The sequence below is a fragment of the Colobus angolensis genome, unplaced genomic scaffold, assembly GCF_000951035.1.
Source record: "Colobus angolensis palliatus isolate OR3802 unplaced genomic scaffold, Cang.pa_1.0 Scaffold91, whole genome shotgun sequence".
In the NCBI taxonomy this organism is placed as follows: domain Eukaryota; kingdom Metazoa; phylum Chordata; class Mammalia; order Primates; family Cercopithecidae; genus Colobus; species Colobus angolensis.
In genome coordinates this window covers 5,632,533-5,649,410 of record NW_012123043.1, presented here as the reverse complement: position 1 = coordinate 5,649,410, position 16,878 = coordinate 5,632,533, and the positions used below count along the sequence as shown (strand labels likewise).

At 45.1% G+C, this 16,878-nt stretch overlaps 1 protein-coding gene and 1 pseudogene across 2 annotated transcripts in view; one reads left to right on the top strand and one right to left on the bottom strand.

The window, feature by feature from the left end:
• Positions 1-7,617, top strand: part of RABIF (RAB interacting factor) — an 11,153-nt gene extending 3,536 nt beyond the window's left edge. Inside the window, exon 2 of the mRNA XM_011931775.1 lies at positions 5,363-7,617. Coding sequence (XP_011787165.1) covers positions 5,363-5,608 — 246 coding nt within the window. The 3' untranslated portion in view covers positions 5,609-7,617. The remainder of the gene's footprint in view (positions 1-5,362) is intronic.
• Positions 7,618-11,830: 4,213 nt separating this feature from the next.
• Positions 11,831-13,236, bottom strand: LOC105504347 (annotated as a pseudogene). The gene has a single exon (XR_001000602.1). The product of XR_001000602.1 is annotated as an actin-85C-like (transcript).
• Between the last annotated feature and the right edge of the window lie 3,642 nt (positions 13,237-16,878).

Below are 16,878 nucleotides of genomic sequence, written 5' to 3'. Positions count from 1 at the left end.
CCTCCCCTCCATTCCCCCCTTCCCTTCTCCCCTTCCCTTCTCCCCTCCTCTTCCCTCCCCATTCCCTGTTGTGCTCTGCCACAAGCATGGCTCACTGCAACTTCCAAGCAGCCAAAATTCTTAATTCTTGTTTGATACTATTTTAAACTGATCTGCCAAAAACTGTGTGAGCAAATTAAATTATATACGTTACATTTATTTTTGTTTCTCAACTAACGCAGTGGCCCGTATTCTAGAAAGAGGCCTAAGAATTTTCTTTAATGCATTTTGTGTGTTTTAAAATGTTTTCCCTCTTTTAAAAACGCAAAAAGGTGTTTTTTGTTGTTGTGTTTTTTAACAATGGCTTCAGTGTGTCTGGAAATTTCCTATTTCTTGAGAAAGAACTGTTGGAAGAATCCTATCCCTTTTTCTGGACTCGAACAACTCCGCTGTAATCCAACCCAGTGTTCTCCTTACTCTCAGTCCTAATTGTTTTCTCCTTTCTTTTCTCAAATACTAAGTTCAGCAAAAATATAACTTCTAGGATGTGATGTAAATAGAAGGTAGAAAATTTCATGGAAGATTCTAACCAGTTATTTATTAGTCCTTTCCCTGCTCTGTGTCACGCATTTTAAGGTGGGGAAAAACAGTTCCATCCTTACAGAGAACAAGCAGCTTCTAAGATGCCGAGCTCCTTAACTAAAGCTTTGGGGTAAACCCCGTAAAGGCTTGGGGTAGCTCTTTTTTTTGTCATCACTGTGACATATTGCAGATAAACCACCATTAGGGCAATTACAGCAGGGCTGTTAATCATCTCTGCAGGTGTTAAAGGAGCACTCCCAGCCGTTAAGCCTGGAGAAAGGTATGTACGAGTCTGGTTAGAGGTGGCCTACAGCTTTCTCTCTCACTCCACCCAGTGGAATAGCCTAGTAGTCTGCAGATGGGAACAATTGGAGAACTAGACTGCCAGTCCTACCTTGAGGTGATCCAGGGCCTAGCACTTACTATATCTTATGTTCCAGAGTACTTTAGTCTAAAGCAGTATGTTTCTCGATTCCTCCCACACCCCTAGACCTCCAGAGGACATTTAGCAATATCTGGAGACATTTTTGGTTGTCGGAATGAGGGAGGTGTGCTACTGGCATCTAGTGGGTAGAAGTCAGGGATGCTGTCTTACTCCCTCTCAAACAAAACAAAAAAACAAAAAAAAGGCTAGAGTGCAGTGGCACGATCTCTGCTCACCTAATCTCTGCCTCCCGGGTTCAAGCAGTTCTCCAGCCTCAGCCTCCCAAGTAGCTGGGATTACCGGTGCCCCCACCATGCCCAGCTAATGTTTTACATTTTTTAATAGAGATGGGGTTTTCACCATGTTGGCCAGACTGGTCTTGAACTCCTGACCTCAGATGATCCGGCCACCTCGGCCTCCCAAAGTGCTGGGATTACAGGTGTGAGCCACTGTGCCCAGCCCAAACAGTGATGTATTTTGCTCAGGAATTTAGCGGTCGACTGGGTTTAGCCAGGCAGTTCTCACTGGGGGTCTCTGATGTGATGGCAGTCAGAAAGGTCATTCCGTCATGCGTCTGCCTGTGGGCTGGGAGGGCTCATACACCTGAGCACTGGAACAGGATTTGGGGCCACCTCTGTCCCTACATGGCCCCCCCCCAGCCTGATCTCCACATGGCACCCTCAGGATAGCCAGACTTAGGACACAGTGACTGAAGGCTCCCAGCACAAGTGTCCCATGAGAAATGGCAAAAGTTGCATGCCATTTTCTAACCAGCCTGTCACTACCACCACATACATTCATCAAGCAATCACCATGGCCTGCCCAGACCAAAGGAGAGGGGTATGGACTCCACTCTAGATGGAAGGATTATCAGAGAATTTTCAGATGTGTTCTGAAACCACCACAAGTAACTCCCAGAAGGGAAAAAATTACGAAAAAGTTAACAGAAGTGTACTCTGTATTGTAACAGTTTTTATTCTCATCTATATTATAGCATGCTTGCCAGGTTTTCTATAATGAAAATGTGTTTTTGTTTTTGTTTTTTTTTTTTTTGAGACGGAGTCTTGCTGTGTTGCCCTGGCTGGAGTGCAGCAGCCGGATCTCAGCTCACTGCAAGCTCCGCCTCCCGGGTTTACGCCATTCTCCTGCCTCAGCCTCCGGAGTAGCTGGGACTACAGGCGCCCGCCACCTCGCCGGGCTAGTTTTTTGTATTTTTAGTAGAGACAGGGTTTCACCGTGTTAGCCAGGATGGTCTTGATCTCCTGACCTCGTGATCCGCCCGTCTCGGCCTCCCAAAGTGCTGGGATTACAGGCTTGAGCCACCGCGCGCGGCCGAAAATGTGTTTTTACAATGAGAAAGGTAGTATTTTGTTTTTAAAAGGGTGCTGTTAGTAGTGTATCAGCAGAGTCTCACTGAGTTGTGGTGTTCTGTCTATTTCTAAAGAGGCTGTCCAGGATTCGCTGGGGTCCTGACAGAACAAAGGTAACCCATCTGGTCAGGGATCTCACTGGCAACTTCACACCAAGTTGAGTTTGCCTCAAATCACTAATTTTTTTGTTGCCACCCCCAGTAGCCTATCCAGAAAGCCTCATTATATGCCAGGTGTTATAGCTATCTCCTGGCCCTAGCAGTTGTCTTTGGCATTGCAGTAAATAGGTTGAGATCCAGGCAGAGATGCACATACATATGCATATATATGGGTTTACTCTTGTGGGCCTGACTTAGAGGTCTAAGTTAAAATGGAAATGTTGAGGAATAGAGCAAACAGGACCCAATGTGATGTCTTGAATGGATTGTTAATTATGGTAGTACCTTTAAATCACAGATCAAAGGAGAGACAACTGGACAGGTGATGCTTTGTGCCACAAATGGGAACTGAGAGAGGGAAGGTGGTGATCTTTTGTTGGGCACCTCCTGAACACTAATGTTTTAGTCAGTTTTCCTTTTGTTTTGTTGGACACATCAAATTCTTGGTTGATTGGTTAGATGTCTTAACTAGTCCACTGAAGTTTACTCCGTCTGTGTGAAGATGTGTGAGATTTCATTCCTACAGTAGAGGGGATAAGCCAGAAATATATATAGGAAAATTGAAGCCCACAGAAAGTTACAGATGGGACCAGAATTCAGGTTTCCTGGTTCCTTAATTTTGATTCCTAACTCTCTTTGCCTCTACTTGTTCCTGTTTTTGTTTAAGGTAGAACAAAGTGTTAAGGACACCTTGAACATGAAGCATAAAGAATGAGTGAAGTAGCAGTATTACACAGTGGCTTGCACTGTAACCCCAGTTACCTGGGAGACTGAGGCTGGAGGATTGCTTGAGCCCACGAATTCAAACCCAGCCCGGGCAATGTGGAGAAACCCCGTCTCTAATTACGAAAAACCAAAAAAGTATATCGTGGGGTGGGAAATGGGAAATAAGTGATATGACAGCAGCCGTATGAGGAGCAGAGGGGTAACAAACTTGGCTGGCATGATATTCTGCAGTAGTCTGGGACAGCTAAGAGTGTATACACTATCCATATGGAAGAAATTAAAGCAATTTTGTGTGTGCCAGAGGCCTTCTCCTAATGATTGAGGAGTCATATAGGTTGGAGGGTACAAGCATCCTAGAGCTGATAATTCCAAATTGTAGAACTAGATTTTCCTTTTTATAAGATAAATCTAGTATATCCCTAACAGTGATGGAATAGATCAAAGCCAGATATTCTATGCTCATTCTCTTAACAAATCATTGAGATCCTGCTGTATACCAGTTGCTATTCTAACCACTAGAGATCGAGTAATGAACAAGGTAAGCTCCTTGCTTTCCAGGAGCTGATATTCTAGTGGAGGTAGATAGGGGTAAATGAGCCAATAAACTAATGCAATAATTTCAGAAAATAAGCAATAAGTAAACAAGTAGGGGTGGCATGATGAAGAGACTTCCAGGGGAAATGAATGTGGAATGTGTTCATTATCTTGATTATGATAATGGTTTCACTGGTATACATGTGCTAAAGTGAAATAAACTGTGCGTTTTACTTGATTACTTTTTGAGACAGGATCTCACTCTGTCACCCAGGTTGGAGTACAGTGGCATGATCTTGGCTCACTGCAATCTCAATCTCCCCGGCTCAAGTGAGCCTCCCACCTCAGCCTCCTGAGTAGCTGGGACTACAGACACTTGCCACCATGCCCAGCTGCTTTTTTTTTTTTTTTTTTTTTTTTTTGAGACAGAGTCTCGCTCTGTTGCCCAGTCTGGAGAGCAGTGGTGCAATCTCAGCTCACTGCAGCCTTAACAACCTCCTGGGCTCAAATGATTCTCTTACCTCAGCCCTGTGAGTAGCTGGGACTACAGGTGTGCACCACCACAGCCAACTAATTTTTGTGTTTTTTGTAGAGATAGGGGTCTCACTACATTGCCTAGGCTGGTCTTGAACTCCTGAGCTCAGCCAATCCTCCTGCTTCAGCCTCCCAAAGTGCTGGGATTACAGGCATGTACCACTGCGCCCAGCCCTGGCTGATTTTTTCAAACTGCTTTTTGTATAGACTAGGTCTTAGTATGTTGCCCAGGCTGATGTGCATTTAAAATATGTGCAGTTCATATGTCAGTTTTACCTCAAGCTATTAAAAAAAAATATATAGTGAGCAGTAAGTAAAGCTAATTCAGGTTGTTTGGTTAGATAAGACCTCCTAAGAAGGCTGCATTTGAGCTGACTGCTGAGGAGCAGCTAGCCATGCCAAGATCTGAGGGCAGAACAGACTAATGCTGTTTGAGGAAGGCAAGAAAGCCAGTGTGTCTGAAGCATAATGAGCCAGGGAAACTAGGACCATGTGGGCCGCATATTGAGGACAGCAGTGAGACCGAGTTCCCAGACCACCCAGCTGGTGCCCCTCTTTCATTTCTCTTAAGAATCAGGTTCACGCCTGTAATCCCAGCACTTTGGGAGGCCGAGGCAAGCAGGTCACGAGGTCAGGAGATCGAGACCATCCTGGCTAACAGTGAAACCCCGTGTCTACTAAAAAAAAAAACAAACAAAAAATTAGCCGGACTTGGTGGCGGGCGCCTGTAGTCCCAGCTACTCGGGAGGCTGAGGCAGAAGAATGGTGTGAATCCGGGAGGCGGAGGTTGCAGTGAGCTCAGATCGTGCCACTGCACTCCAGCCTGGGCGACAGTGGGAGAATCTGTCTCAAAAGAGAAAAAAAAAAGAATCAGGGCAGAGACCAGAGGCAAAGAAGAGCCACCCAGCATTATCGTCTACAGCTTAACGAGATGGCTTCTCTTTTTTAGTTTGTCATTCCTGCTAGGGAGCAATGTGAAGTGTACCTAGAATGGGGGTGTTGATGGAACTGGGCCAGTTCAACTTCTGCATTCTTTATGTTCTCTCCCACTGCAGCTTTTCCTTCCCTCCATGAGAAAGAAGCCAGCTCTGTCTGACGGCAGCAATCCTGATGGTGATCTCCTGCAGGAACACTGGCTTGTTGAGAACATGTTCATTTTTGAGAATGTGGGCTTCACCAAGGACGTGGGCAACATCAAGTTTCTGGTCTGCGCAGACTGTGAAATTGGACCAATTGGTTGGCATTGTCTAGATGACAAGAACAGTTTCTATGTGGCCTTGGAACGAGTTTCCCATGAGTAACTGAGGGGAAGGGTACCCAGCTCCACCTCCAAAGATAAACCTGCTCCCCACAAGAACTGGCCTTTAATGTGGTCTAACTGTTCTGCTGCCTTCTTCTCTGTGCTAATATAAATACTGAGTACCAGCATGTCCACTTGAACATGCAGAGGGTTAATCCTGCTTCCTAAAGCCTCAATACATGCCTCCTGCCTAGTTCACTTTGCATCACATTTCCTAAGTTCCTTTTTCCCCCAGTTTTGGAACACTGCTTACCTCCACAAATCTCATCTCTTCCCTGGCATTCTGCCTAGGCTCTGTTTTGCCCAGGGGCTCCCTCTTTTTCTTGCTCTAGAAGAGCAGTATTCAACCTTTTAGCTATGACAACACGTAACAAAAGATGCTTATGTACTAATAGTTGGAAGTCTGCCTTTTTCTCATTCAAGAAGGCGTACAAATATCTGAGAGTGACTTTGTTGTATAGCTACCCATGTGATCTACAGTAATTTAATCATTCTAAAAGTAAAGCGTTTACAAAACTCAGTATTTAAACCACTAACCAGAAACATTACTTGGGATGCATCTCCAGTACCATGTTTGAGCGCCTCTGCTCTAGATTGAGAATGACATTTTATTGTGAAGATGGGTGTGGTCCCTCTTCCCTTGAAATCTTATGGTTTCTTTTTATATTAACTCCTCACTGCTACAGCCTAGAAAGTGAGAAGCAGATTTTTAACCCCATCTGGCAGCCAGAGGAAAACCCAGCCCTGGCTGTTTACCCAGGCTCTCTTGGAATGAGAGTGGAGGGTGTAGGATATGAGGGTTAGGCCTTTGCCAGATTACACACAAGTTTATAATTCGCTTTATCTGGACAGGTAACTTTCTTCCTTTGTTCATAGGCAAGAACTTCTTTAATGGATAGTATCATTTACTGAACCTGCTAGGCATGGTCCTCATGGAGTTTTGGTTCAACTGGAATCTCTGTGCCAACCCAGGATACAAACTTCCATGCAGATTCCTCTATTTCCATAGCTCTGGGGCTGCTCCAGCAGTTTGATATCAGCAGACTTGTTTAAGCCTTCAACTTAATTTCCAATTATTCCATCATTTCTATTCTGAAATGACTCACCGTCATAGAAGGAAGGTTATATATAACCAAGGTTTCAGGTATCCTCCTGTCACCACCTCTACCATTCAGGAGGCCTAAAGTTGAAATAAGTACTAAATAGAAACCTTACCATCTGAAGTCCCTTCCGTTGTTTTCTAGTTGCTTCCTCCTTCCTTTACCCCCAGACTTTCTAAGGGCTCCCCCACTGCAGTGCAAGCTGGCCTTGGGCACACTTTTGCAACCAACCTACTCCCCTGGAAAGGTGGCTTCCTCCTCCAATCAGCCTGAATGAGCCTCAGTAAGCAATTGAGAGAACTGTGTTTTTCCGACAGAGGGTCACATGTCCATTGTTACGGCATCTGGAGAAAAACAGAGTTATCCACTCAAGTCAGGAGCATAACCCAAGTAGATGTCTCTAGGGGCACATGGCCCCTCACATCACAAGCCAGAACCTAAGCTAAGCATTTTTTAAAATGAGTTTGAGACTAACCTGGGCAACATAGTGAGACCCCATCTCTATTAAAAAAATGAACAAAATTACCTGGAAATGGTGGTGTATACCTGTAGTCCCTGCTCCTTGGGATGCTAAGGTGGGAGGATCACTTGAGCCCCAGAGATGGCGGCTGCAAGTAAGCCAAGATCACACCACTGGCACTCCAGCCTGGGCAACAGAGTGAGACCCTGTCTCAAACAACAACCGCAAATACATATATATATATATATATATCGACTTGAATAGGAAACCATAGTATTTCTTTGTTTTAATTTGCATTTATTTTATTTCTAGTGAAACTTTTATGTACGTATCGGTCATTTCTGTTTCCTTTTTTGAAAACTGCCAAATGTTGCCCTAGTAGCCAAAAATATCAAGTTGCTATTCTGCCTTTTCAGTTTGATCTGAAAGAAAGAAAGGCATTTAAGCAATAGAAATTAGATTTCTGCATGTCCTTGGGAAGAATATATAAATTGAAAAAACAGAGGAGAGCTGAAACCTGAACCTTGGGGTTTAGCTTAAGGTCAACCAACTATCTAGTCTGCTATGAAATGCAAATGTCATTTCTTCATTTCCCTCACACATAGTAGGCTCTCAGTGCATACTTGTGAATCAGCTGCTGTTTGCTGTAGGTAGATAGAGGCAGCCTGTGCTTTCTGCTCCGAGTATAAAAACTTCCGTTTTCTATTGGGGAGAGCAGTTGATTTTGCGAAGGCCTGATTGTTTCCACATAAGCATCTGTTATTTTACAAAAACACAGAATCAAAGATGGGCAATGGTGTAGTGACATTTCACAAATTGTCACCATGTTGTATATGAGGCTACACATGAAACTAAGTAGCTATGAGGACTTCTGCTTCTGGTAATGGTGGATAGGTCCTTTGGACTGACCAGCTCACTGGTTAACTAGAAAGGCTGGACAAAATGCTTCAGAATCTTGGTTTGAAGGCACCAAGAGAGCCAACATGACTTTGAAGAATTGCTAAACGAGGACGGCAGAGGAGATGGACACCCTGGGAGGTGGGCTTGGTGTGATGGGCCACCGTTCTCCTGGTAGCATTTGCCAAACTTGGAGGCGATTCAGAGGCTTAGCAGTGATTTTAGCAGCCTTTCAGAAGCAGGGGACAGGGCCTGTGAAAGGGCGATGGACTTGGTGGTGTCCTTCTCTTTTGGTTGAAGCCCTCAGTCTTTTGCACCCAGGAATAAGGGTGAGGCAGTGTAGGAAACAGGCTCTCAGGACTGCAGCCAAGCTTCTGATTATGGATCTTAATCTTTGAAATTAGATTAAGGTGATCCCAGAGTGGTAGTTTGCCCAAACTCTTTGGATAAGCAAACAAAAACCCTCTCTAGAGGATATTATTATTATCCTAAAATTCAGATTATTTCTACAAACAATTTTGCTAATACAGTATCCTGAGTACAACAAGATGTAAGCAGGCATGTGAGACAAGATAGCAGGCCCATAGTAGCTAGAGATATTGGTGCTATCAAACAGACTAAAATAACTGCTTACCATCTTCAAGGAGAGATACCAGTTTGGGAATTTCAGCAGCTACATGGACATGTTTTTTTTTAAAGTGAATTCTAGAATTTGTAAGAATCCAATAATCAAAATTAAGAACACAGTGGAAACTTGGCCAGTTGTGGTAGTTCACGTCCGTAATCCCAGCACTTTGGGAGGCCAGGGCCAGCGGATCACGAGTTCAGGAGTTCAAGACCAGCCTAGCCAACGTGGTGAAACCCTGTCTCTATTAAAAATACAAAAATTAGCCAGGTGTAGTGCACACCTGTAATCCCAGCTACTCAGAAGGCTGAGGCGGGAGAATCACTTGAACCCAGGAAGCAGAGGTTGCAGTGAACTGAGATTGCGCCACTGTACTCCAGCCTGGGACAGGGCGAGATTCCATCGCAAAAAAAGAAAGAAAGAATACAGTGGAACCAGCATGGGCAACATAGTGAGAGTCTGTCTCTACAAATAAATAAATAAAATAGCTGGGTGTGGCGGCACCTGCCTGTAGTCCCAGCTACTTTCGAGGCTGAGGTGGGAGGATCACTTGAGCCCAGGAGTTAGAAGCTTCAGTAAGCTATGATGACGCCACTATATTCAAGCCAGGGCAAGAGTGAGCCCCTGTCTGTAAAATTAAAGTTCACTGGAACGTTTTAACAGCAGCTTAGGCACAACTGAGGAGAGAACTAGAAAACTAGGGGCTAGATACAACTAACAGTAGATGTGTAAGACCACAACACAAAACCTTATATGACATTTCTGAGAGAAAGTAAAAGAAATTCATGAGGCCAGGAAACTACAGCCCACAGGCCAAATTCATTCAGCCAGTACCTACTGAGGCTCAGAAACTTTCAAGCTAAAAATAGTTTTTACTTTTTTTTTGAGACAGTGTCTTACTCTGTTGCCTAGCCTGGAGTACAATGGCACAGTCACAGATCACTGCAGCTTCAGCCTCCCAGGCTCAGGTGAGCTTCCCACCCCAGCCTCCTGAGTAGCTGGGAACACGGGCACGTGCCAGTGCACCCGGCTAATTTTATTTTTGGTAGAGACAGGGTTTTGCCATGTTACCCAGGCTGGCCTCAAACTCCTGGGTTCAAGTGATCCTCCCACCTTGGCCTCCCAAAGTGCTGGAATTACAGGTGTGAGCCACCGCACCTGGCCGGTTTTTATGTTTTGTAAATGGTTATATAAATACATAATATCTCCAATTCTGCCTCAGCCCACAAAGCTTAGAATACTTATCTAACCCTTTAAGAAAAAAGTTTATTACCTCCTAATATTGTTAACAATCTCAACTTCAAACTGATACATAAATTCAGTAAATCCCAGTCAAAAACTCAACAAGTTTCTGTGTGTGAAATTCAACAAACCGATTGTAAAAGTTAAATGAAAATGCAGAGGACCAGGAGTAGCCGAGACAGTCATGGAGAAGAACACGGTGGGAGAATTATTCTATTGGACAGACAGTGTGGCTTGTCACAAGGATAGACAAATAGACTAATGGAACAAAAGAGCTCAGAAACAGACCTATGCATATATATGGACACTTGATTTATGATAAAGGTAGGAGTAATGATTTGGAGGGGGCATGAGGAGAGCTTCTGCAATGCTGGTAATATTCTATATTTAAAAATCTTGATAGTCACTATGTAATAAATTGAGCTGTACATCTGCGCACTTTTCTGAACATATATTTTCACAATAGGGTTTTTATTTTTGGGGAGACAGGGCCTCTGTCACCGAGGCAGGAGCGCAATGGCATGATTGTGGCTCACTGCAAGCTTGAACTCCCAGGCTCAAATGATCCTCCTGCCTCTTAGCCTTATGCGTAGCTGGGACTACAGGTGCATGCTGCCATGCCCGGCTTTTTGTTTGTTTGTTTGTTTGTTTTTTAAGAGATGGGGTCTCACTGTGTTCCCCAGGCTGGTCTGGAACTCCTGGCCTCAAGTGATCCTCCTGCTTCAACCTCCCAAAATGCTGGGATTACAGGTGTGAGCCACCATGCCTGGTGACAGTAAGATTTTTAAAAGAATGTAAGTAGTGGTTCTATACAAAGCCCACTTTTCTAAAAATCAGTTCTTCCCTTCAAAATCAGATAGCATTTCATTTCCATTATCTCCTAAATGTATACATATTTAAAAATTAAATGCCTGACTCTACTTCCTCACTTCTAAGGATGATACATTTCATAAGCATAAGGACTCAGAATAAATACCCTATTTGCCCTTGGTGCGTGGCTAGTGTCTGACAAAGTTATAATAGTTCAGTAAATAGTTTTAAAGAGAATTTAAAATAAACTCTGCTGAATACTGTTATCATTTTAATCGGACTAATTTAAAGAAGTTCATGCAGATTTTTCAAAATGGAGCTAGAGGTTAGAGCAAATTATTTTTTGGTTTACTGCAGCACTTTATTTTTCTTTACACAAATAATGGAAAACAAAAATTTGTGGTCACCTCTTTAAAAATTGAGAATTAGGTACAAAAAACTTACATAAATGAAAAGAATGAATAAATTTACAGGTGTAAATGCAAACCACTTCTAGCTCAAGACTTAACACTAATAGACCAGCAAGACAGAAATGAAACTTCAGGAGCTCTTGCCAGGCTCTAGAAAAATCCTGGAGTGGCTGGGCACAGTGGATCACCTGAGGTCAGGAGTTTGAGACTAGCCTGACCAACATGGAAAAACCCTGTCTCTACTAAAAACACAAAATTAGCTGGGTGTGGTGGTGCATGCCTGTAATCCCAGCTACTTGGGAGGCTGATGCAGGAGAATAGCTTGAATCCAGGAGGTGGAGGTTGCAGTGAGCCGAGATCGCACCATTGCACTCCAGCGAAACTCCATCTCAGAAAAAAAAAAAAAGGAAACCCCTGGAACACTGAGCTCTGACACATTAGTACCTGCACAGATAAGGAGACTGCAGGTCACACAGACTCACCAATTCACGAACTTCCCTCCCACAAGCATGTCCTCATGTCAGCCATGAAGTTACTGAGCCACATGTACTAAGAGTGTAAATCAAAGATATGTACAGGGTATTAAATACCAAGGGAACAGTTGACAAAGTCAAAATCAACAAATTCTACAACCCGGTGCTCATATACAAGCTTCAAGGACCAGTTTATTTTCAAAGGCTTATTCTAGTTTCTTGAGGCTGGCATGAGGTGTATGCATTTGCCAGTGGCAAATTTATACTTCTACATTAATCCATGAAGCAATGATATGCGTCTGCTTGCAGTCCATTTGGGAGCATTTGCAGTGGGTGATGGAAGGGCTTGACTCATCCTAATCCTGCTTGATGATCCACATCCGCTGGAAGGCGGCCAGGGCAGCCAGGATGGAGCTGCCAGTCCACACAAGGACTTGCACTCAGGGGAGGTGATGATCTTGGAGCTAGGCACCAGGATGGTGGTCTTCTGCATCTTGTAGGTGATGCCCAGGTACATGGGGTGTCACCAGACAACACCACGTTGGCATACAAGTCCTTGCGGATGTGCACATCACCCTTTATGGAGTTGAAGGCGGCCTGGTGGATGCCGCAAGATTCCATACCCAGGAAGGAGGGCTGGAACAGCGCCTCCAGACTCTGGAAACACTTGGACAGCTCCTAGATCTTCTCCAGGGAGGAGGAGGACGCTGTGGTGGCCATCTCTGCAAAGTCCAGGTGTGGTGCCGACCACACAGCTTCTTGATGGTGCACATAATCTCCTGTTTGGCTGTGGTGGTGAAGCAGTAGCTGGGCTCCCTGAAGCTCTCCATGGGGTGGTCGGTCAGGTGCCAGTCATCCAGACGCAGGATGGCATGGGGGAAGGCATAGCCCTTATAGACGGGCACCGTGTGAGTCTCTGCTGTGTATGATAATACCAGTGGTGTGACCAGAGGTGTACAGGGACAGCACAGCCTGGATGGCCATGTACCTTGCTGGGGTGTTGAAGGTCTCAACACAATCCAAGTCATCTCCTTTCTGTTGGCCCTGGGGTTCAGAGGGGCCTCTGGCAGCAGCACTGGGTGTTCCTTGGGAGCCATGTGCAGGTAATTGTAGAAGGTGTGGTGCCAGATCTTCTCCATATCATCCCTGTTGGTGATGATGCGGTGGTCCAGGGGGCAGTTTCAGGGTCAGGATGGTGCACTTGCTCTGGGCCTCATCACCCAGGTAGGAGTCCTTCTGGCCTATGCCCACCATCATGCCCTGGTGCCGGGGATGCCCGATGATGGAGGGGAACATGGCTCAGGGGGAACTGAACCAGCAAAGCCAGCTTTGCATGTGCTGGAGCCATTGTCAGTGACAAGTGCCATGATCTCTTCTTCCAGTGTGATCAGCAGAGGCGCAGGCAGTGGAGTGACGGGAGAACCCAGAATGTGGGCTGGTGGTGAGTGGGCGAGTTACATTTCTGATACAGGAATAGTAGGGGGCCAGGTGTGGCAGTTCACACCTGCAATCCCAGCACTTTGGGAGGCCAAGGCAGGAGAATTGCTTGAGTCCAGGAGCTTGAGGTTACAGTGAGCCAAGATCACACCACTGCACTCCAGCCTGAGTGCCAGAAACTGTCTCAAAAAAAAAAAAAAAATACTGTACTTTTTTTCAATGCTGTTTGAAAAAGACAATGAAAACAGTTATACAGGTTAGTGAGAGAGTATTTCAATGCGGTTTTGACCATGGCTGTGTCTTCAGAGGGTAAGGGAATAAAGATGTTAACCTCAGCCAGTGCTAAGCTTTTTTTTTTTTTTAGAAAGAGTCTCCCTCTGTCGCCTAGGCTGAGTGCAGTGGCATGATCTCCACTCACTGCAACCTCCACCTCCCAGGTTCAAGAGATTCTCGTGCCTCAGCCTCCTGAGTAGCTGGGCCTACAGGCATGTGCCACCACGCCCAGCTAATGTGCTAACCATTCAGTTATGACCAAGATTTTCTTGTGTTTGGAAAATTAAATTCCTGGAATCTGTAGGTGTCAGAATTTACAGTTAAGTGGCAGGAGTGTCCACCAGATTCACTTGAAGTCAGTTGAAACAGAATGCATTTTGCCTCAGAGAGAAACAATAGATGTTGAGTAGTTTTTAACCTATGACACTAGCCCATATGTGTACCAGAAGCACAGCGCTCGCTATAACAAACAATTCTAATGTTGGATGCCAGGAGCAAGGCCTCTGCTGCTGTGAGGGCAGGGTCCCTTCACAATCCAAACGTGGTGACCCCAGACAGTCTATTTCAAGTTGGGGATCAGGATAAACTCCGACTTATGTAATGGTAGGGAAACTACTGAGGAGATAGAACGTGGGCTGGGAATACTTACTGCCCCAAGGAGGTCAGAGGAGAGTGAGCAGCTCTGGGTTTATACATCATCCCTTCTCTCCTGTGTCCTGAATGGGCCCTGAAATGAGATGTAAAATAGGGATTGGCTGGAAACTGGGGGTCCTATCCTAGGGAGCAGTTGCCTGAGTCAAAGGGGAAATAAATTTCAAGCACAGTAAGAAAAGAAAGCTCATATCGACACTCAGCCTGGGCAACTGTTCTAAGGTATTTGTAAGAAATTCCAGACCAAGCGTGGTGGCTCACGCCTGTAATCCCAGCACTTTGGGAGGCTGAAGCGGGTAGATCACCTGAGGTCAGGAGTTCAAGACCAGCCTGGCCAACATGGTGAAACCCCATCTCTGCTAAAAATAGAAAAAAATTAGCCGGGCATGGTGGTGGGTGCCTATAATCCCAGCTACTTGGAAGGCTGAGGCAGGAGAATCACTTGAACCTGGGAGGTGGAGGTTGCCGTGAGCTGACATCACACCATTGCACTACAGCCTGGGTGGCACAGCAAGACTCAGTGTCAAAAAAAAAAAAAAAATTAAAAAAAGAAAGAAAGAAATTCTACCATTTGAAAGCCAGGTACTGCATGTACAGTCTTGGCACTGGCTCAAGAATAAATCCTGAAACATGATACTGGTCTATCACTGTTTACCTTAATTCATCACCACTAGGTTAACAGGATATTCTTGTTCCCAGAAAAGCCTCTCCAACTTCATTTGTCCCTCCCTTGCCCAGACTGATGGGTGTTACTTCAGTTCACAGTGTCACTTCATTGCTGTGTGATGGAGGAGGATGGGGAGGATATATAGAGAGAAAGGACGCAGGTTTATCAGGATACTGTGGATTGCCTGAAAACTAGAGCTGGCCGGGCGCGGTGGCTCAAGCCTGTAATCCCAGCACTTTGGGAGGCCGAGATGGGCGGATCACGAGGTCAGGAGATCAAGACCACCCTGGCTAACATGGTGAAACCCCGTCTCTACTAAAAAAAAAATACAAAAAACTAGCCGGGCGAGGTGGCGGGCGCCTGTAGTCCCAGCTACTTGGGAGGCTGAGGCAGGAGAATGGCGTAAACCCGGGAGGTGGAGCTTGCAGTGAGCTGAGATCCGGCCACTGCACTCCAGCCCGGGGCGACAGAACAAGACTCAGTGTCAAAAAAAAAAAAAAAAAAAAAAAAAAAGAAAACTAGAGCTGACTATGGCGTTAGGGAAACAGGAGCGTGGAGAGCCAGGGTGACACCATTTTAAAATCAACTCCAGCTTAAAACTAGCAAGGCACATTCCTTGCCAGTCACGACCCATGGCCATCCGACGTTTTGAAGATGTTTTAGTAATGCCTGCAAGAACAAACTCCTGTGGCAGCAGAACGTCCAGCTGTCCAATATTGCATAACAATATATGTTTTAAAAATAGTTATAGTTATGCTTTGACGTACTTACACACTCAAATGCCAAGGATAACTTTTTTTTCTTTTTTTTTTTTTTGTGTGTGATAGAATTTGGCTCTTGTCACCCAGGCTGGAGTTCAGTGGCGTGATATTAGCTCACTGCAACCTCTTCTGCCCAGGTTCAAGCGATTCTCCTGCCTCAGCCTCCCGAATAGCTCGGAATACAGGTGCCCAAACTGCTGGCATTACAGGCATGAGCCACTGCACCTGGCTGAGATTTTGTTCTTCTTATGCAGTTCAGTGAGTTCTAGATAAAATGGAAACATTAGAGACTCATTTGACACTGAGGAAAAAAATGTGAAAAAGGTTTTTTAAAAACCAAACTTCCAGCCGGGTGTAGTGGCTCATGTCTGTAATCCCAACACTTTAGGAGGTCAAAGTGGGTGGATCACTTGAAGTCAGGAGTTTGAGACCAGCCTAGCCAACATGGTGAAACTGCATCACTACTGAAAATACAGAAATTAGCCGGACATGGTGGTACATGCCTGTAATCCCAGCTACTCAGGTGGCTGAGGCAGGAGAATTGCTTAAGCCTGGGAGATGGAGGTTGCAGTGAGCCATGATCACACCACTGCATTCCAGCCTGGGCAACAGACTGAGACTCCATCTCAAAAACAACAACAACAAACAAACAAACAAAAACCCCCAAAAATCCAAACTTCCCTAAAGATTTTAACAACAATTTTGGTCCACAGCTCTCCTTGGATTACCTGATGCATGTCTGAGTTATATCCAATTGAGAAAAGTTTATGATATGGAAAAACATGTTTCTAGAATTGTGGAATGGTTTTCTCTACAAACTGTTTCTTAAGTTTTCAGATTCACAGACAGGTGAGTGCCCTTTGGTTCCTTTCCTTCCCTGTGTTGTTTCTTTTCCTGCTGAGCCTTCTGAGCCCCAGGAGTCATGGGATGCTCATGTTCTTTTATATTCACTGGGAACTGGGAGTTAGTGGCCCCTGCCCAGGGCTGTTGGATAAACTGAGGTTCAGAGACATATTTGCCAGCACCTACTGGTTCTCAGTCCCCCTTGTCCCCTTTGTCAGTTGCATATTTGCTGTCTGTGCCTCGCTAGTGACACATGCCACCCTCGGCTTGTATGCCCTAAACTTACACCTGTCATTTTCCTTCTCGTCTTGATGGTTTTCATTCTTTGGGTTGTTTAATTCAGCATCTCTCTGGGCGGCATTGGAGGGCAAAAACCTCCTGGGAACTAGTCTTATTGAGAAAAATAATAATGTTGTCTAATTCAGAATCTATCTAAGGGTCAGTTCAAATTATGGACTTGAAAATGTTTACTTGGGCCAGACACGTTGGCTCACACCTGTAATCCAGCACTTTGGGAGGCTGAGGTGGGCGGATCACCCGAGGTCGGGAGTTCGAGACCAGCTTGACCAACATGGAGAAACTCCCTCTCTACTAAAAATACAAAATTAGCCGGGCATGGTGG